Source organism: Elephas maximus, chromosome 11, assembly GCF_024166365.1.
Source record: "Elephas maximus indicus isolate mEleMax1 chromosome 11, mEleMax1 primary haplotype, whole genome shotgun sequence".
In the NCBI taxonomy this organism is placed as follows: Eukaryota; Metazoa; Chordata; class Mammalia; order Proboscidea; family Elephantidae; genus Elephas; species Elephas maximus.
In genome coordinates this window covers 98,721,264-98,742,116 of record NC_064829.1, presented here as the reverse complement: position 1 = coordinate 98,742,116, position 20,853 = coordinate 98,721,264, and the positions used below count along the sequence as shown (strand labels likewise).

The following is a 20,853-nucleotide window of genomic DNA, read 5'->3' as shown; positions in this document are numbered from 1 at the left end:
CATTCTAGGACCCAACCTTTGGTTTCTGTTGCCCTAGAAGGCCAGGCCTGCAAATTAGGTCCCCATCATGAAGCCAGAGTCCAGGCTCCCTCTCCCCTCCTCTCCCTCTGGACCCAGGAGTGTGGGCACCCTCCTCTCCCAGACCCAAAGTCCAGGTTCCCTGCCCTTTCTCTCTCAGACCCAACAGTCCTGGTCCTGGGGCCCCCTCCTCCCTCAGACCCAGGAATTCAAGTCCCTAGTGTCCTCCTCCCCCAGGACCCAGGAATCCAGACCCCCCAGTACCCTCCTCACCTGATACCCAGAAATCTAGACCCCCCCTCAGCCCCAGCACAAACCACTCTCAGGGACTCATAGTCCAAGACTCATAGATGTCACCCTCAGGTACCCAGTCCACCCAGCCTTCTAAGGAAGCCAGTACCTAGGTACCCCTTCTTTTCCTTAGGGGTACTGGCCTCCATCACCCATGGGTGCTGAAACACCCAGAAGGGCTACAGTGTCCACACAGCAGTTCAGACCACAGCCTGGGCCCCCTAAGGGTCCCACCATCCAGCTGGCCAGCTCCAGCTCTTCCTGCTCCAGATGTGGGGCCCAGCAGTTGTAGAAACCCTTCCAGTATTGGGGTGAAGTGGGGCCCTGACACATGGCCCCCTGTGGGTGGAGGCTGGGGGAGAGAGAGTATGTGTGTGGGAGGGGGTGGGGGAGGAAGAATTTTGGAGCAGACACCGGACCCTGGGCAATGAAGGGTCCTGGGGTAGCTTGGGTCTGAGTTTGCCCTTGAGCATGCTAGGTGGGGCTTCCATTTCCTTTATCCCCAAGGTTTAGGTGAGCAGGGGTGAAGGCTGACATGTATGAGAAAGAAGAGAGTTGGGGACTGAACTTGTGGGTATGAGAGGAAGGAGGGCACTGTGGATCTAGACTCCTGGGGCGAGGTTGCTTGAGCCACAGGATGGTTAGGACTGGGGCCCTAAGGAGATCCTGAGGGTAGAGGGGGCTGGGAGCCCAGACTTTGGGGTCTGAGGGAGGAGGGGGCTGGGGGCTCCAGACTCGGACTCCTCAGTTCTAGGGGAGAAAAGGCCTGGGGCCCCAGTTTCTTGGCTTGTGGGTAGATTAGAGCTGGAGGCCCCTGAGCAGGGCTGAAGCTGGCAGTCCAGCCCCGGGTCCCTGTCAAGGGCAAAGGCTGGGCAGCCGGACCGCCCGCCTTACAGAGGCACAGACCGCCTGCCAGAGCTGGTGCTGGAGTGCGGAGCTTCAGATCCCAGCGATCCCACGGGTTTCAAGGAGGCAGCCTTGGGGGTGCACTCAGAGCCGACTTTGCAAGCAAAGGGAAGTGCTGGTGGCGCAATGGTTAAGCGCTTGGCTGCTAACGGAAGGGTCGGCAGTTCGAACCCACCAGCCGCTCCGCGGGAGAACGATGAAGGAGTCAGCTTCCGTAAAGATTACAGCGTTGGAAACCCTATAGGGCAGTTCTACTCTGTCCTGTAGAGTCACTCTGAGTCGGAATCAACTCGACGGCACACCAAAAACAACAACAGGGGGCGCTTGAGAGCCGACCCGCCCTCGGGGGCGGAGCCTCCCAGCCCCGGCTCCTCCCCACCGCCCGCCTCCCTCTTCCTAGCTCGGGCTTGGCTGCCAGCTCCGGACTCGGCTCCCCCTCCCAGGCCCCCCTCCCCGGAGCCGAGCCCCCAAGGGCCCCTCTCCCACCCCCAGCCCAGCCGCTGGCCAGCACCGCAGCCCCGGTGGGCCGCCACCCGCCAGCCTGTCTCCCTCCAGCGCAGCCCTGCCAGAGCCCCCCCGACCATGAATCTCTTCCGATTCCTGGGGGACCTCTCCCACCTCTTGGCCATCATCTTGCTACTGCTCAAAATCTGGAAGTCCCGCTCCTGTGCCGGTGAGACCCCGCCACCGCGGCGAGAGAGGCGGAAGAGTTGGAGGGGGGCGTCCCAGGACTCAGAGAAGGGTTTGGGGGGCAATAGGGGGACAGGCCTATTTCCCCACCGTTGGCTAGGAGATCCCTCTTCCAGATCCGGGGTCACCAGGGGGTCAGCTCCCTTCTCTAGAATGGAGGGTGCAGACAATTTAGTCGGAGGGATCTCAGGCCACCAGCTCCGCCCTGCTCGCCCCGATCTGGGCAGCCCGGGGGTTCCGGGGTTGGGAACAGGGAGCCGTGGCAGGCAGGGAGGTGACTGGGAGTTGGTGACGTGGACGGTGGTGGCCGGGGAGGGGGCGGGAGGGAGGTGGCCGGTTCCAGGGGGTTGAGGGCAGGCGGGGGCCTCTGTGGGCCCCACCTGGGGTCTGGACGTGGGGAGCCCCCGAGGGGGCCCCGGGCGGCCGTGAGGCCTAGCCCCGGCCGGAGCCTCGGGCTGGAGTAGCTGCGGGCCCCGGCCGCCCCCTGGCTGTGGGAGGTGGGAAAGGTCCCTTTTCAGGCAGGCGGGCTGGGGTGGCCTCCGGGGACAGCTGCACTCCAGGGCTGCTCCAGCCTGGCCCAGGCGCTGGCGTCTTCATTGATTCCTAGCAGCCCACCCCAAGCCTCCTCCCCTGGAGCTCTTTCTCTCTCTGGACCACAGGAATTTCTGGGAAGAGCCAGGTCCTGTTTGCTGTGGTGTTCACTGCCCGCTACCTGGACCTCTTCACCAACTATATCTCCCTCTACAACACTTGCATGAAGGTAAGGGCTCTGCCCCACCTCGGGAGGAGCTGGGGGCTCTGGACTCCTGGGCCCAAGGGAGGAGGGTGCTGCAGACCCAGGCTCCTGGGTATGAGGGAGAAGAAGGCCAGGGTAGCCGCCAAGCTAGAGGGGGTTAGAGAGGGGCATTTGCTCCTGGTCACAACTTGGTGAGGCTCTGGGCTGGGTCTGAGGGAGGAGGGGGTGGGGGCCCAGACTCCTGGGTCCAAGGGAGGAGGGCCTGGGACTCCTGGGTCTGGGGGAGAAGGGGGCTGGGGGCCTGAACTTGTCTGGATTCCTGGGCTTGGGACTTTCGGGGTCGGGGATTCTGTGCTGTGAACTGAGGCATCCTCATCCCCCTGGACAGGTGGTCTACATTGCCTGCTCCTTCACCACAGTCTGGATGATTTACAGCAAGTTCAAAGCCACTTATGATGGGAACCACGACACGTTCCGGGTGGAGTTTCTTGTCATCCCCACAGCCATTCTGGCATTCCTGGTCAACCATGACTTCACCCCTCTAGAGGTAGGCCACCCACCAGGGCCACCATAGTGGTGGGATGGCATGGCTGTTGAGGGCGGGCCTCTTCAAAGGCTTCTTTCTGCAGCGTTTGTTCAAATGTCCTAATTCCTGGGCATCTAAGTTCAGGGCACAGGCTGTGGGGTCAGATGATATGAACACAGCCACAGCACTCACTGGGCCAGACACGCCTCAGAGCATTTTGTCTACATTAACTAATTACTTTTCACAGCAGCCCCATTTAATAGGTGAGGAAGTGGGGGCTTTGAGAGTCTAAATGACTTGTTCACGGTCACTGGCCTAGTGAGTACCAGACTGGATACTCAGGAATTGGGAACAAGGACCCGGCGACCAGGCTGCTTGGATCTTAACCCTAGATCTGCTCTTTTCTATTAGTGTGACCTTGGGCATGTTACCTGACCTCTCCATGCCTCAGTTTCCCTGTTTGTAAAGTAGGGATCAGGCCATTGTGAGGATTATGCAGCATGGACACGAACCAGAGAGTGAGGATTTGAAACCTGCCTCTACCACTTAGCAGCTATTGGACCTTGGGCCAGTCATGTAACCTCTTTGCACCTCAGTTTCCTCTTCTGTAAAGTGGGTTTAATCAGCTTCTGCATCTTGGGTTGTAATGTAATATGTAAAGCACAGTGCCTGGTGCGTGATTGGACATGCTGTGTCAAAGTTTGTTAAATAGCTGAAATAGCTATCGGGCTTCCTATTCCTTGATATTTTGGTGGGAACTGTACAAACTGCTAGTTAAGTGTTTCGCTGCTAACTGAAAGGTTTGCAGTTCAAGTTCACCCAGAGGTGCCTTGGAAGAAAGGCCTGGCAATCTGCTTCTGAAAAATCAGCCATTAAGAAGTCTGTGCAGCACAGTTCTACTCTGACCCACATGGAGTTGCCAGGAGTTGGAATCAACTTGATAGCAACTGTTTTTTTTTTTCTTTTTTTGTTCTAAATCTGTGAGCTCATGCTTCCTTTGTTGTTGTTTTCACCAGTTGCCGTCGAGTTGATTCCGACTCATGGTGACCTCTTGTGTTCAGAGTAGAACTGCTCCATAAGGTTTTCAAGGCTGTGACCTTTTAGAAGCAGATCGCCACGCCTGTCTTCTGAGGTGCCTCTGGGTGGGTTCAAACCAGCAACCTTTTGGCTAGTAATTGAGCGTTTAACTGTTCATGCCATCCAGGGACTCCATTAGGCCTCCTGTTGTTGTTAAAAAAAAAGTCAATTCTGAGTCCTAGTGACCCTAAAGGACAGAGTAGAACTGCCCCATGGGGTTTCCTAGGTGGCAATCTTTATGGGAGCAGATCACCAGGTCTTTTCTCCTATGGAGTGGCTGGTGGGTTGGAACCCCTGACCTTTTGGTTAGCAGCCATATGCTTAACCATTGAGCCACTAGGCTCCTGTCATACCTCCTAGAGCTGGCAAAAACCAAAACCAAACCCAAACCTGTTGCTGTTGAGTCAGTTCTGACTTGTAGTGACCCTGCGTGTTATCAAGTAGAACTGCTCCATAGGGTTTTCTTGTCCGTAACCTTTACAAAAGCAGATTGCCAGGCCTTTCTTCCGTGGTACCATTGGGTGGATTTGAACTGCCAACCTTTAGGTTAGTAGCTGAGAGCAAACCGTTTGTGCCGCACAGCAAGAATCATAAATGTGAGGCAGCCTTTCCTCTCCCAAGGAGCCCTTGTCACACAGTGATTAAGTGCTCAGCTGCTAAATGAAAGGTCGGTGGTTCTTCTCACTGGAAAATGTTGGCCATTGATTCAAAATATATTTCTGAAAGCACTATGCAGGCTAGACAAATCCTGAGGGAGGGTGGCTTTGGCCCATGGGTCCCCACTGTTAAATGTCTGAGGGTGGTGCACCAGGCCTGGGCAGGAACCTCGGGCCTGGCTCTGTCACTCTGGAATTTGGAAACATGATCGTTGTCAGCCACCTGCACTGAGCACCTACCAGGTCTGATGTCAAGCCCTTTATTTACTCACAACTGCCCTGCAGAGCAGGACAGCTGCTGGGGGTTACTGGGTCCATTCTGCAGATGAGGAGACTGAGGCCTGGGGAGGCAATGGGGCTTGTTCAAGGTGAAGGAAGGCCAAACAGAACTCAGGCCTCTTGACTTCCAGCTTTTTCCAGTTCTGTGCTTCAGAGAGGGGAAGTCACTTGTGCAATGTATGGGCACCAACTGTGTCCCCGGCCCCACGCTGACCATTCTGAATGCATCTTTATTTTGTCTGATACTCTGGCTGCCCTGGCAAGCAGGCCTCCTCTGCATTTCTGCAGTGAGGCTCAGAGAGGACTGCTCCTGGGATTTGAACCCAGGGCCACCTACTTCCAAAACTCCTTGTCACCCTGTAGGACAGAGTTGAACTGCCCCATAGGATTTCCAAAGCTGTAATCTTTACAGAAGCAGACTGCCACATCTTTCTCCCATGGAGCAGCTGGTGAGTTCAAACCGCTGACCTTTCAGTTAGCAGCCAAGCACTTAACCACTGCACCACCAGGGCTCCATTTACCTGCTTCTAAAACTCTGGTGGTGTAATGGTTAAGTGCTATGGCTGCTAACCAAAGAGTCAGCAGTTCGAATCCACCAGGCACTCCTTGGAAACTCTATGGGGCAGTTCTCCCCGTCCTATAGGGTCGCTATGAGTCGGAATCGACTCGACGGCGCTGGGTTTGGTTTTTTGGTTTGAGAGCCCATACTATTCACTGGTGCATCCTAAAGCGTTTGATCTTTTTTTTTGTTTTTTACCATACAAGGGAAATGAGCATCTTTAAAAATTTAGACGTCACAGAAATATGTAAAGTAAAATGTGCCAGACCTCCCTCTCCTCTCTCATGCTCTGATTCTGTTCCTTAGGGGTTACCCCAGGATAACATTTGGGTGTGCATCTACTTAATGGGTATGTTTCTAGAGGTCCTCAACTAACCTGGCTTCTAATAATAGCCTCACTGGAGGATTCTGGGTGTTTATAGGAACAAGCCCCGGACTCCAGCTGCCTGGGCAAGAACTCCGGTTCTACCCACAACTTAGCTGTGTGACCTTGGATGACTTCTTCCTGGGCCTCAGTCTCTTCCTCTGTACAATGGGGGTAACAATAGAACTTATCTCACAGGGTTGTGGCCAGTTAATACTTGTAAGGTGCATGGAATAGTGCCTGGGCTATAGTGAAATCAATGTCACGTAAGCATGAGGTGTTATGAACACATAGCAACTGATGTACCCTGCTTCCCTCCCACAAACCAAAACAGCCGAGCAGGAGCCACACCTGTCACCTGGCCTTGTTTTGCACAGGGAAGTTTCAGTGGGTCCTACAGGTCACAGTTCAGGCCAGATGGGACTTTCAGGGATCCTGAGACTGAAAAAAGGGCCCATGGACATCTGAAGTCTCTTCTCCCCCATCCTAGGGTGCCCTGCCCTGCTCACGGATGCTGATTGTCACTGCTCCTTAAGTAGTGATCTGGGCTGAGTGCGTCGGGGGTGTTTTAGTTACCTAGTGCTGCGGTAACAGAAATACCACAAGCGATGGCATTAACAAACAAATTTATTTTCTCACAGCTTAGGAGGCTAGAAGTCCAAATTCAGGGTGCTGACTCCAGGGGAAGGCTTTCTTTCCCTGTCAGCTCTGGGGGAAGGTCCTCGTCTCTTCTGAGCTTCTGCTTCTGGGCAGTCTTCCTGTGGCTTGGCATCTCTCTTTCCCCATCTCTGCCTTCTTCTCTCTGCCTCTCTGCTTGTTCTAGATCTCAGAGGTGGTTGGTATAAGACATACGCTACACCAGAGTCTCATTAACGTAAAAAAGAAAACCCTGTTCCCAAATGGGATTACAGCCACAAAACCTGTTGCCCTCATAGCAACCCTAGAGGACAGAGCAGAACTGTTCCATAGGGTTTCCAAGGAGCAGCTGGTAGATTTGAACTGTTGACCTTTTGGTTACCAGCCGAGCTCTCAACCACTGAACCACCAGGGCTCCAACCACAGGTATAAAAAAACAAACCAAACCAAACCCATGCCGTCGAGTTGATTCTGACTCGTAGTGATCTTATAGAACAGAGTAGAACTGCCTGATATGGTTTCCAAGGAGTGGCTGCTGAATTCGAACTGTCGACCTTTCGGTTAGCAGCCAAGCTCTTACCCACTGTGCCACCAGGGCTCCAATCACAGGTATAGGGGTTAGGATTTATAATACATATTTTGGGGGGACACAATTCAATCCATAACAGCAACTCACCCTAAGACCACACAGCTGGTGTGTGGCAAAGCTGGGATTTGAACTAAGGGTTCAAAAAGCCCTATTTCCAAACAGGGTCATGTTCAGAGGTATAGGGGTTAGGAAGACCATCTAGAAGCTCTGGTGGTTGCAGTTCGGGGTCAAGGGCCTGAGGGAGTAGGAGATGAAGTTAGATTGGGGGGAGGCTTTGAAGGCCTAGGGAAGGAGTTAGAATTTTTTTTTTATAGACTTTATTTTTTAGAGCAGCTTTAGGTTTACAGAAAAAATTGCGGAGGAGGTAATGAGAATTCACGTATACTTCCTCCCCCCTGCACATTGTTTTGGAGTTAGGATTTTATCGTGGTTGCAATGGGAAGAAGCTACCAGAAGATTTGCAGCTGGAGAGTGACATAGTCTGTTTTATGTTTTTAAAGATGCCACATTGAACAATGCTTGTATGAGAGTGGGGGAATCGTCCCATTTTAGAGATGAGGAAACTGAGGCTCAGAGAATCTGAGTCTCTTGCTCCTGTAATTGCCCAGGGTCTCATAGAAGGGAAATCCTGGAGCCAAGATTTCAACTCTGGTCTACCTTTTGGAGAGGTGTAATTGCCAAGTTTTATAAGCACTGACTTTGCACCTTTGGTTCGAATCCCAGGTCTGCTGCTCACTGGCTGTGTGGTCTTGGGTGAACTGTTTACCTTGTCGGTGCCTCAGTGTCATCTGTAAAATGGGGCTGGTGATAATAGTACCTCCCTGGGGGGGCTGTTGTGAGGATTAAATGAGTGAATACACATTGCCTTATTTACCTTTTGTGTTGAGTTGATTCTGATTCGCGGCAACCCCATTTGTGTCAGACTAGAACTGTACTCCACGGGGTTTTCAGTGGCTGATTATTTGGAAGTCGATTACCAGGCCTTTCTTCTAAGGAGCCTCTGGGTGGACTTGAACCACCAACCTTTCAGTTAGCAGCCAGGCGATTAACCTTTATACCACCCAGCGGCTTCCCTTAGTTACCTAGTGCTGCCATAACAAAAATACCACAAGTTGGTGGCTTTAAAGAACAGGAATTTATTGTTCCACAGTTTTGGAGGCTAGAAGTCTGAATCCAGGTCATTGGCAGGGCCATGCTCTCTCTGTCCACTCTAGGGGAAGGTTCTTCCTGGTCTCCCTCAGCTTCTAGTAGCTGCTGGCAGTCCTTGGCGTTCCTGGGCTTGTAGATACATCTGCCTCTGTCTGCGTGTGGCGTCTCTCTCACCCTTGTGTGTGTTTGTGTCTCTTCTGCTCTCTTTATAAGACAGCACTCAGAAGGGGTTAGGTTTAGGACCCACCCTAAATGGTTAAGCACTTGCCTGCTTACTGAAAGGTAGATGGCTTGAACTTACTTGGTCGTGGCTCTGCAGGAGAAGGTCCTGGTAATCTGCTCCCATAAAAAGTACAGCCAAGAAAACCCTATGGGGTAGTTCTACTCTGTCATATGGGGTGGCTACGAGTCGGAATCCACTCCACAACAACTGCTCCGCTACGTCCTCATTAACATAACTAAAGAAAAACCCTATTTCCACACAGGGTCATGTTCACAGATACAGGGGTTCGGACTCGACATATCTCTCAGGGGGACAAGGAGCCCTGGTGGTGTAGAGGTTAAGCGCTCAGCTGCTATGGCTGTTGGAATCCACCAGCCGCCCCACGGGATAAAGATGTGGCAGTCTGCTTTTGTAAAGATTACAGCCTTGGGAACCCTATGCAGCAGTTCTACTCTGTCCTATAGGATTGCTATGAGTTGGAATCGAGTCCATGGCAATGGGTTTTGGGGGGACTCAATTCAATCCATGGCACACATGTGGCACGAGCAGAACAGTGTCTGCACACAGTAAGTGCTCAGCCCTGTCAGCTGTACTGGTTGCTCTTTTTTTTAATTGCCTTTATTTTTATTTTTTTAATTATATTTTATGTTTTTTGTTGTTGAGAATATACTAGGGCTTCCACCCAGTTCCAAGATCCCCAGGTGATACTCATGTATCCCCAAGTGATTCTTATACATACATAAGAATCACCTGGAGATCTTGTTAAACTGTAGATTCCGATTCAGTATATCTGGGGTGGAAATGCAAATTCTCAGCAGTCGTTCAAACCAGAAGGAACCTATTGGAAGCCCTGGAATATACACAGCAGAGCATACACCAATTCCACAATTTCTACATGTACCATTCCGGGCATACTTTCTGACTCCAGTGTCTGTGCCTGGAACTGCCGCGCCGGCCCTGCCTCCTCTCCCACCCTGCCCTCCGCCACCCCGCGGTCTCTGAGCCTGCTCCTGGCCTCCCTGCAGATCCTCTGGACCTTCTCCATCTACCTGGAGTCGGTGGCCATCCTGCCGCAGCTGTTCATGGTGAGCAAGACGGGCGAGGCAGAGACCATCACCAGCCACTATCTGTTCGCCCTGGGTGTCTACCGCACATTCTATCTCTTCAATTGGATCTGGCGCTACCACTTCGAGGGCTTCTTCGACCTCATCGCGATCGTGGCGGGCCTGGTCCAGACGGTCCTTTACTGCGATTTCTTCTACCTCTACATCACCAAAGGTAGCTGGGGTGGAGGACGGGCCAGAAGGGTCTCTGCCCCGCGCTCCATAGCCCTCAGGGAAGGGGGTCTTCTGCTCTTGTCCCACCGCCCCCCAGGAGGTTAGACCTCAGGTGCTGCCTCCCTAGGGGCCCAGGAGTATCTCTCCTTGGCCCCTGAGCAGCTCAAGAGACGATCAGATGGGGAGGGTCACAGGGGCTGCCTTCTGAAGAGTCCGTGCTTCCTCCTGCCTAGAAATTCAGGCTGCTGCCTCCATCTTTAAGGAGTCCTGGTGGCACAGTGGTTAGAGCACTCATCTGATAACTGAAAGGTCGGTGGTTCGAACCTGCTCAATGGGAGAAAGGTGTGGCTGCCTGCTCCCATAAAGATAAACCAAACCCACTGCCATTGAGTTGATTCCACGTAATAGCAACCCTATAGGACAGAGTAGAACTGCCCCACAGGGTTTCCAAGGCTGTAAATCTTTACGGAAGCGACTGCCACATCTTTCTCCTGGAGCCGCTGATGTTTTCCAGCCACCAACCTTTCAGCTGGCAGTCAATTGCTTTACTCACTGCACGACTAAACCTCCTTCCATCAAGATTACAGCCTTGGAAACCTATGGGGCAATAGAACTCTGTCTTATAGGATCCCTATGAGTTAGAATCGACTTAGTGACAGTGGGTTTGATTTTTTTTTTTTTACTTCTGTCTTTGGAGTCCCTGGGTGGTGCAAACAGTTAAGCACTCAATTGCTAACAGAAAGGAGGCACCTTTCAGAGACAGAAGTGCCTCTTGGGAGACAGGCCTGGCAATCTGTTTCCAAAAGGTCATAATCAAGAAAACCCTATGGAGCAGTTCTACTCTGTACACATGGGGTTGCCATGAGTCAGAATTAACTTGAATGTAACTGACAACAGCAACAGCTCTGTCTTTACCACGTGGAGGTAGCAGGGATCCTTCCCCTCAGCCCCTGGGTGTTTGCAGAGGAGAAGGCAGGACCAGAGGTGAGGCAGGAGTGGCCTCTGACCTTTCCTCTCTCGGAGTCTCTCCTAGGCCATGCTCCTGCCCTGGGGATCCAGGCCCACAGCTTTTCTGTCTCATATCCATGAAAAGTCCCATCCTCCCTACTCTAGCGGTGCTCAGAGAAGGGAAAGGCTCCTTCCTCTCTGTCATTGAGGCCCATTCACTCATTTGTTCATTCATTCATTTTGTTAAGCAAATGTCACACGTTCTGGGTCCCTGGCCTGGTGCTAGGCTCCAGGGACGCAACAGTAGAAAAAAAGATGGACAAGGCTCTTTCCTCTCGTTCTTTTCTAGCAGGGGAGACAGTGAATGGACAAGTAAGGAAGCATTATGTTGTGTAGGATTTTTAAAAATATTAGAAAGTTAATAATTTTTTTTTTTTTTAATAGATACCCAGTTTTGACATGCGTAAACTCATTTAGTTTATTACAAGGTAGTCATGGCAAGGCGTGCAAGAAAGACCTCATAAAATTCATTTAGAACCAGAGAATCAGAATTAACAATTACAGTGTTAGTTCAATGGTTGGAGTCCAGATCCTTAGACTTCAGGCTTTTACGTTTAATGAGAGGGCTCAGGAGGAAGGCTTACCCATGGCTCGAACTTGGCAGAGGTCCCTCGTAGCTAGGGTTCAAAGTCGGCAGTGGCAGGCAGAGTCTCAGTTCCATCTCTGCCTTCCCTCAGTGAGTGAGCAGAAATTCAGGGTTTATATGTGAATTTGTCACCTTGGCTCCAGACAACAAGGGCCAGTGTGACGTCAAAGACTAGTACATTATGTCTTTTCTCCAGGGTGAGAGAGTAGCCAAATGATGCATCTTCTCCTCAAGGTTAGAGATTAGGGAGGTTGTTTAGATTTATGTCATGTTTTCTTGTGTTACAGATACTGGGTCAAGTGAACTTAAAGGTTGTTTACGTTCTCGACATACTTCACATGCTTCTATGTCTAAGTTCATTAATTTTCTAAATAACTTTCTTGTGACTTTACAGGTTTCTAATGAATTATAGTTAATGTTAGAGAGCCTCACAGAGGTCAACGTATTTCTACTTTGAAATTCATATTATGAATTATGTATTTTGGAAGAATAATAGTGACATATATCTTATGGGATTTGAGAGCATTATATAAACATACAGAACATACTGCTATAAAATGAGAAGGAAATAAAGCGGAGACGTGAGGAGGAATAACTGTGGGATGGGGGCAGGGAGCCCTCTTTGAGGATGTGTCAGCAGAGCCCTGAAAACGAAGGCCTCAGTCTTGGGGAAGTAAGAGCAGATGTGAGGGCAAAGGCTGGGAGGCAGCCCCCAGCCCCTCAGGACTCCAGCCTGGAGCACGGGAGGGGGTGGTCTCTCCCAGCCGCCCTGCCAGACTCAGACTGCACCTTCCTCAGAGACTCAAGTACTCCTGCTGGGGGGTCCTTTGAAGGTGGAAGAAGAGTAGCCAGCACTAGAAGAAATGGGGCCATCTCTTGGCCTCTGGTCTTCAGCCCCTAGGACGAGACCAGGGTCCCCAGCCCCCGCCCCACAGAACTTCAGGCAGATCCCCCTGGGTAAATGGTTTGCGCTTCACTACTAACTGAAATGTTGGTGGTTCAAACTCACCCATGGGTGCTGTGGAAGAAAGGCCTGGGGATCTGCTTCTGTAAAGATTGTTGTTGTTGGGTGCCGTCGAGTCAATTCCAGCTCATAACGACCCCATGCGACAGAGTAGAACTGGCCCATAGGGTTTTGTAGGCTGTAATCTTTTTTTTTTTTAATATATATACCACCAAAAAACCAAACCCATTGCTGTCGAGTCGATTCTGACTCACAGAGACCCTGTAGGACAGAGCAGAACTGCCCCATAGAGTTTCCAAGGAGAGCCTGGTAGATTCGAACGGCTGAACTTTTGGTGAGTAGACGTAGCTCTTAATCACCACTCCGCCAGTGTTTCTTATATGTATATATATGTATACACACATATATAATTTTATTTATTTTGTTGTTGTTGTTAAGAATATGCACAGCAAAACATACACCAATTCAGTAGTTTCCACATGTACCATTTAGTGACACTGATTATCTCCTTTGAGCTGTGTAACCATTTTCACCCTCCTTTTCTGAGTTGTTCTTCTCGCATTAACTTAAATTCACTGCCCACTAAGGTTCCTTCCTAAACTTTCAAGTTGCTGTTCTCAGTTTGATCCCATATAGATAGATCTTAAAAGAGCACAGTGCTCAAGGCAGACGTTCATTACTAGTTAAGCTAAACTATCGTTTGGTTTTCAGAAGACTTCAGAGGATATTATTGGTTTAAGGTTTAAAGATTATCTCAGGGCAACGGTTTTGAGGGTTCATCCAGCCACCATGGCTCCAGAAAGTCTGGATTCCATGAGAATTAAAAATTCTGTTCTGTATTTTGCCCCCTTTGATCAGGGTTCTTCTATAGAATCTTTGATGAAAATGTTCAGTAATGGTGGTCAGGCACCATCCAGTTCTTCTGGTCTCATGGCAAAGGAGGCAGTTGTTCATGGAGGTAATTAGCCACACATTCCATTTCCTCCTCCTATTCCTGACTCTCCTTCTTCCTTTGTTGTTCCGGGAGAGTAGAGACCAATTGTGTCTTGGATGGCCACTTGTAAGCTTTTAAGAACCCCAGGCACTACGCAGTGAACTTGGAGGTAGAACAGACGGGGCTGTAATCTTTATAGGAGCAGATCATTAGGTCTTTCTCCTGCAGAGCAACTGGGTGGGTTTGAACTGCCAACCTTTTGGTTAGCAGCCAAATGCTTAACCGTTATGCCACCAGGGATCCTTATAGTTGCATATCCCTGTTGCTGTTGAGTAGATTCCAACTGATAGCAACCATATAGAACAGAGCAGAACTGCCCCATAGGGTTTCCTAGGCTGTAATCTTTATGGAATCAGATCGCCAGGGCTTTTCTCCCCTGGAGCTGCTGGTGGGTTTGAACCTCCAACCTTTCATTTAGCAGCCCAGCACTTAACCATCGTGCCACTGGGGCTCCTTTCTATAAGATTACAGCCTATGGAATTCAGTTGTACTCTGTGACACATGGGGTTGCCATGAGGGCAGTGGGTTTTGTTTTTTTTTTTTTTTTTCCTGTAGTTTATAATGCGGAGAATCCTGGGGCCACCGCTTCTCCCATTTCCCTGCCTAGCCCAGCGTGCAGGCCCTGGTCTGGGTGTGGGAGGCTGCCTTTCCACCTCTTCCTACTTCAGGGCCCCATGGTAATGCTGACTTCCTTTTCTCTTCTCAGTCCTAAAGGGGAAGAAGCTGAGTTTGCCAGCATAGCCCTGGGCCCCTCGACCCCTCTCCTCGGCAGCGGCGGCGGCAAGAGGCACAGGAAGGTGATGGGAGACTCGGAGCCTCCTGCCCACCCAGGGGTGACTTTTTAAAGAACGAATCTCTCCCCGCTTCCCATCCCCCTCCTGCCAGGTTTTGGGGGTCAGTGAAGGACCCAAGTCTTGGAGAAGCTCAGGACCTGGGCTGTTTGTAATTCTTTGTCTTTTAGAGAAAAAAACAAAATCTTTTCACTATTTAGTTTTTGATTCTGATGACTTCTCTCTTCTACTCTCTGGCCCCCTGATTTTTATAAACAGTATCTGATGGGATGGGGCAGGGTCAGGGGTCTTTTTTCCCTCACTCGGGACCCTCAGCTCCCTTCCAGACTCCTTCCTCAAGCCCAATGGGTGCCAAACACTAAATCTGCTGACACCCTGCCCAGTCTCCCTCCACAGGAACACAGCCCCCCAACACCCTTCTGGGTTGGGGACAGGGAGGAGGGAAGGCCTGGGAAGGGATCCCCTGCTTTTTCATAGAAATTTTTTCCAGAGTTTGGGTTTTTTGGTCTTGTCCTGATTTTTTGGCATATTGGGGGGAGGGGGCTGGCCCAAGATCACCACTGCCCTGATGCCATGTTTTTGTACAGAATTGACGGTTGATTCTTTGTTCTCTTGAAATAAACAGAGGAAAATAATACCTCTCTCTTTCGGTACTCCTTGTTCTATCTTTTGGTGTTTGGAGGGTGTTATGGATTGAATTGTGTCCCCCCAAAATATGTGTTGTAAATCCTAACCTCTATGCTTGTGGTTATAATCCCACTTGGGAATGGGTTGTCTTTATGTTAACGAGGCAGGATTAATGTAGGGTATGTCTTGAATTAATTTTTTACAAGATATAAAAGGAGCAGATTAAGCAAGCAGAGATGGGGGAAGATAGATGCCAGGCCACATGGAGATCTCCAGGGAACCGGGAAACAGAAGCTGAAGAGACGAGGACCTTCCCTCAGAGCTGACAAGAAAAAGTTTTTCCCTAGAGCTGGCACCCTGAATCTGGACTTGTAGCCTCCTAAACTGTGAGAATATAAATTTCAGTTTGTTAAAGCCACCCCTCGTGATATTTCTGTTATAGCAGTGCTAGATAACTAAGACAGGCGGGTTCGTCCTGGACCCCTCTCTGCCTCAGCTTTTGCCCCATCGACCATCCGCAGGCAACCGGAGGTTGGGGAGGAGCAGGAAGGTGAAAGACTGGGTTTCCCAAGACTCTCAGTGCACTCTGGCTCCTCACAGCTCCACCAGGGAAGAGCCTTTGGAGAAACCCTAAGAGTCTGCTTATCTTGGTTAAGAACTTCCCAGACTCTCAAGGTTGTGAAGGACCTTCAAGAGCACTCCTGTCTGGCCTTGCACACTGGCAGCCCTGCCCCACCCTCCTTTTTTTTTGGCTTGCTGTTGCATTTTATTGAGCCCCACACTGTGTTTTTGTTACAGAAATTGGAATTGATTGCCAGCCTTTAAAAACCAGATTTTCACATTAGAATCTGGGTTTCTGGCTGCTCTTGAAAATCAGGCAGTCTGACGATGCTGGGTCCTCATTTTGGGGTGGCAACAGATGGCTGGAGCTGAATAGATGGGATGTGAGCTTTTCACCAGAGTCCCCAGGACTTGGCTAAGTGGTTGTTCCCATTTGTTATGGGGCTGGCACTGTTGTTTTCTCTCTCTCTCGCTTTTTTTTTTTCTTCTTCTTTGGTAGAGTTGCAAGTGAAATATTTCCATGTCTCTTTCTATTTCCCTCACTTGTGTTAACTACCTGGCTCTGGTAAAATCTTGGATTTTTGACCTCTGATATAGTCAAACTTCTTAGGTGTCCCCTAAGGTGTTCCTGGCCTCTGCTTAGGGGCCTCTAGTTCTCCTGGAAGGCAACTCTGGTCACGAGGCAGGTCCAGCTGCCATCAAGTCAATCCTGACTCATGGTGCTCCCATGTGTGTCACAGCAGAACTGTGCTCCATAGGGTTCTCAGTGGCTGACTTTTCAGAAGTAGATGGCCAGGCCTTTCTTCTGAGCATCGTCTGGATTAACTCGAACCTCCAACCTTTTGGTTACAGCAGAGTGTGTTAACCATTTGCACCACCTGGGGGCTTATTCAGGAGGTGGGTAGCTGGGGTTTACTGAGCGCTTAATATGTGCCAAAGGGGCACTAGTGGCTCAGTGGTAGAATTCTCTCCTTCCATACAGGAGACCCGAATTTAATGCACCTCGTGCACAGCCACGACCCAACTGTCATTGAAGGCTTGCGCGTTGCTGTGATGCTGAACAGGTTTCAGTGGAGCGTCCAGACTAAGAGGGACTGGGGAGAAAGTCCTGGTGATCTATTTCTGAAAATCAGCCAGTGAAAACCCTATGAACACAGTGTTCCAATCTGCAGCCGGTCATGGAGATGGTGCAGGACCAGGCAGTATGGTTGCTGTGAGTTGGGGGCTGGCTGTGTGTCAGCCAGCAATACCTGTGTGCCAGGCGCTGAGCTTACACAGCTGGGCTCCTTCAGCCCTTGCAGCACCTTTCCCAGCGCCCTTGAAGAGGAGTTTTTCTGGATGAGGAGACAGGATTAGAGGCGTGAGTGGCCGAGGTGGGATTTGCACCCGGGGCTTCTGGACGCCAGAGCCTCTGTGTTTAACCACTGCTGTGTGGTTTCTTGAATGTTTTTCTTGCTTTCTTTCAAGCCAAGGGACCTTCTGTTCAGAGGAATTTTGCCTGGAAGCCTGATGTGGGAAACACTGAAGCAGGGCTGCTTGGATTGGCTGTGGGGGTGGGGGCGGGCGCCTTGCCTGCTTCAGCCCTGGGCACCTCTTTGAACACAATCTGAAAACCATCAGTCGAAACCCGGTCTGATTCTTTCCTTTTACAGCCCACACAGCTCGGGCCCAGAGAAAGTAAGTGACATGTTGTTATGGATTGAATTGTGTCCTTGCAAAATATATGTGGGAATCCTAACCCCTATACCTGTGGATGGGATCCTGTCTGGAAATAAGGTTTTCTTTGTTTGGTTAATGAGGCCAAATCAGTGCAGGGTATGTCTTAAAACTCACTGCTTTTGCGATAGAAAAAACGCAGATTAGACAGAGAGGAGCAAGCACAAATGGGGAGAGACAGATGCCATGTGGACATCTCCAAGGAACGCTAGAGAAGCTGAGACAGGGATTTCCTTCAGAGTGGACACACAGAGCCTTCCCCTAGAGCAAGCGCCCTGAATTCGGACTTCTAGCCTCCTGAACTGTGAGAAAATAAATCTCTGTTCGTTAAACCCACCCACCTGGGGCAGTTCTGTTAGAGCAGCTCTAGCAAACCAATAGGCCCCGGGATGGCGCGAAGGGTTTGCTGTTGGCTGCTCGGCAGCGCCCGGGAAGAAAGGCCTGGTGATCTGTTCCTGTAAAGATTACAGTCAAAAAAAATCCTATGGAGCAGTTCTACTCTGTAACACATGGCGTTGCCATGAGTTGAAATTATCTAGATGGCAGTGGGTTTTTTGGTAGCAAACTAAGACCTATGTCCAAGGTTACCCAGCTAGTGACAGAGTGGGGATTGTCGCTCAGAATCCTCCTGCTCCCACAGGGACCACATCTTAGTTATTTCTGCACCTCCAGAACTGAGCACAGGGCCCGCCACACAGGAAACTGACACAAGGGGTCATAGAGCCCAAGTCTGATTCCCCATAACTTGGATCCCTTTGTCCCGCTTGTGAACTAACGGTTTGTAGGCCCCAGTGGCCTTAATGTGGTGTGGTCTCTTTGGCTAGCACAACGTTTCTTTTTTTTTTTGTATTAGTTGCAATTGATCAATTGCTTTCATATAGAAAAATGCATGGATGTCCAATTGCTCTAGAAAAAACCCAGAAGGTTCTAGAGCGGCACTGTCCAACACGCTAGCCATCTGTTACACAGGACTACTGAGCCCTTGAAGTGCGGTGAGTCCTAATCAAGACTCCATGTAGGCGTAAAATGCGGAACGGAATTTGAAAACTTAGTATGAAAGAAAGAATGTAATGCAAATAATGTCATGAAACAATCTGCATATAAATTTCTGAAGCAGAAACTAATTTGCTCTGTAAACTTCCACCTAAAGCACAATTTAAAAAAAAAGAACGTAAGGTATTGCGTTAGTATTTTTTATATTGGTCATGTATGGAAATGGTATTATTTTGGACATACTGGGTTAAATGAAAAAACATTATTAAAATTAATTTCACTTGTTTTACCTTTTCTTAAGGTGGCTACTAGTTGTCTTTTTAATTGTGATTTAGGTGAAAGTTTACAGAGTAAATTAGTTTCTCGTTAAACAGTTAATACACAGATTGTTTTGGGACATTGGTTGCCAATCCTGCGATGTGTCAACACTCTCCCCTCCTGCACCTGGGTTCCCTGTTTCCATTAGTCCAGTTTTCCTGTCCCTTCCTGCCTTCTCATCTTTGCTTTTGGGCTAGTGTGCCCATTAGTCTTCTACACAACGAGTGATCTATGAAGCATATCCCTAATGTGTATTGTTGTTGGCCCTATAGACCTGTCTAATCTTTGGCTGAAGGGTGAACCTCAAGAGTGACTTCAGTACTGAGTTAAAAGGGTGTCCAGGGGCCATACTCTCGGGGTTTCTCCAGTCTCTGTCAGGCCAGGAAGCCTGGTCTTTTTTTGTGTGTGAATTTGAATTTTGTTCTACATTTTTCTCCCCTCTGTCTGGGACCCTCTATTGTGATTCTTGCCAGAGCGCTATTAGACAATTTTACACTCCCTCTTGAGTCCCTGGGTGGTTCAGATAACAAACCCCGCTGCTAACCAAAAGGTTGGTGGTTTGAGTCCACTGAGAGGATCCTTGGAAGAAAAACCATTGAAAATCTATGGAGCAGCTCCACTCTGTGCACATAGGGGTGCCATGAGTCGGAATTGACTTGATGGCAACTGGTTTTGTTTTGTTTCTGTGGTTAGTGTTATACTGGAGCCCTGGTGATGCAGTGGTTAAGAGTTTAGCTGGTTAAGAGTTTAGCTGCTAACCAATCCACCAGCCGCTCCTTGGAAACCCTTCAGGGCAGTTCTAGGTCACTATTAGTTGGAATCTGCTTGATGGCAATGGGTTGGGTTTTTTGGGAGGTTAGGGTTATGTTGTAATTGATCAGTGCTGCTCTGGACACCCACCGCTGCTCTAGACATCCAGTGCTGCATTGCCAAGTGGGAGATGCTGAGTGAGGGCTGCTTCTCTTAGGGACGGCCTTGTACTCAGTGTGCCCTGCTCCCTGTTATTGGGTGCCATAAAGTCGATTCTGACTCATAGCGACCCCATGTGACAGAGTAGAACTGCCCCATAGGGTTTTCTTGGCTGTAATCTTTATGGGAGCAGATTGCCAGGTCTTTTCTCCCTCAGAGCTGCTGGTGGGTTTGAACTACCAACCTTTTGGTTAGCAGCTGAGTACTTAACCACCAAGGGTATTTGCACCACCCAGAGACTCCTTCTTTCTCCTGGTTGTTGTTGTTGGGTGCCATTGAGTAGATTTGGACTCATAGCGAGTCCATGTGACAGAGCAGAACTACCCCATAGGATTTCCTAGGCTGTAATCTTTACGGGAACAGATTGCCAGGTCTTTTCTCCCTCAGAGCTGCTGGTGGATTTGAACCACCAACCTTTTGGTTAGCAGCCAAGCACTTAACCATTGTACCACCAGGGCTCCCTGCCTTCCCTACCACTGCCTTAGTAGGTGCTCACTTGTTGGGGTGACCTGCCTGGAGTCACCTGCGTGAGTCTCCATGACCGTCAGAGTTCTTTTAGAAGACAATCATCATTCCCTTTTCCCCAAGAGAGTCTTTCCAGTATTCCAGGGCGAGGCTCTCCATGAACCTCTCCCATGGACTCATAGCCCTGTTCCCTCCATAGATCCTCACCCAACATGGCCTTGAGTTGAGTCCCTTGTCACTGGGGCAAGTGGAAGAGCTTGGGCTTTAGTGACAGGCTGGGTCCCGGTGGTGGCTCTGAATCTTCTTTACTCTCCATCCCCAGGTGGAAGCACTTTTTCACCTTTAGCTTCCTCTACTGTACAGTGAAGGAGCCCTAGTGACACAGTGGTTAAGCACTTAGCTGCTAACCCAAAGGTCAGCAGTTGGAACCCACCAGCTGCTCTGTAGGAGAAAGATGCAGCAGTCTGCTTCCATAAAGATTACAGCCTTGGAAACCCCATAGGGCAGTTCTACTCTGTCCTACAGGTCACTATGAGTCGGAATCAACTCAACAGCAGTGGGGTTGTTTTTTGGTCTTACTATACAGTGGGAGTCCCTGGGTGGTGCAAATGGTTAAGAGCTTAGCTACTAACCAAAAGATTGATGGTTCTAACCCACCCAAAGACACTTCAGAAGACAGGCCTGGCAATCTGCTTCTGAAAGATCATAGCCTTGAAAGCTCTACGGAGCAGTTCTACCCTGCACACATTGTGTGATTGTTAAGGTTGTGTGTCAACTTGACTGGGCCATGATTCTCAGTGGTTTGGCAGTTAATGATGTAGTTTGGCAGTCGTATGATGATGTGATCTGCTGTGAGTAGCCAATCAGTTGAAAGGGAGTTTCCTT

At 49.9% G+C, this 20,853-nt stretch overlaps 1 protein-coding gene across 1 annotated transcript; it reads left to right on the top strand.

Moving 5' to 3' along the window:
• Positions 1-1,642: 1,642 nt before the first annotated feature.
• KDELR1 (KDEL endoplasmic reticulum protein retention receptor 1) lies at positions 1,643-14,954 on the top strand. Its single transcript, XM_049901070.1, has 5 exons — positions 1,643-1,888; positions 2,565-2,665; positions 3,030-3,188; positions 9,725-9,977; positions 14,235-14,954. Exons 1-5 carry the CDS (start codon positions 1,798-1,800, stop codon positions 14,267-14,269), a joined length of 639 nt encoding a protein of 212 aa, XP_049757027.1. The 5' UTR covers positions 1,643-1,797; the 3' UTR covers positions 14,270-14,954.
• Positions 14,955-20,853: the final 5,899 nt, after the last annotated feature.

Coding starts and splice junctions, on each gene's coding strand:
- KDELR1 (XM_049901070.1), top strand. CDS start 1,798: ATGAATCTCTTCCGATTCCTGGGGGACCTCTCCCACCTCTTGGCCATC. Junction 1,889..2,564: donor GAAGTCCCGCTCCTGTGCCG/GTGAGACCCCGC, acceptor TCTGGACCACAG/GAATTTCTGGGAAGAGCCAG. Junction 2,666..3,029: donor TCTACAACACTTGCATGAAG/GTAAGGGCTCTG, acceptor CCCCCTGGACAG/GTGGTCTACATTGCCTGCTC.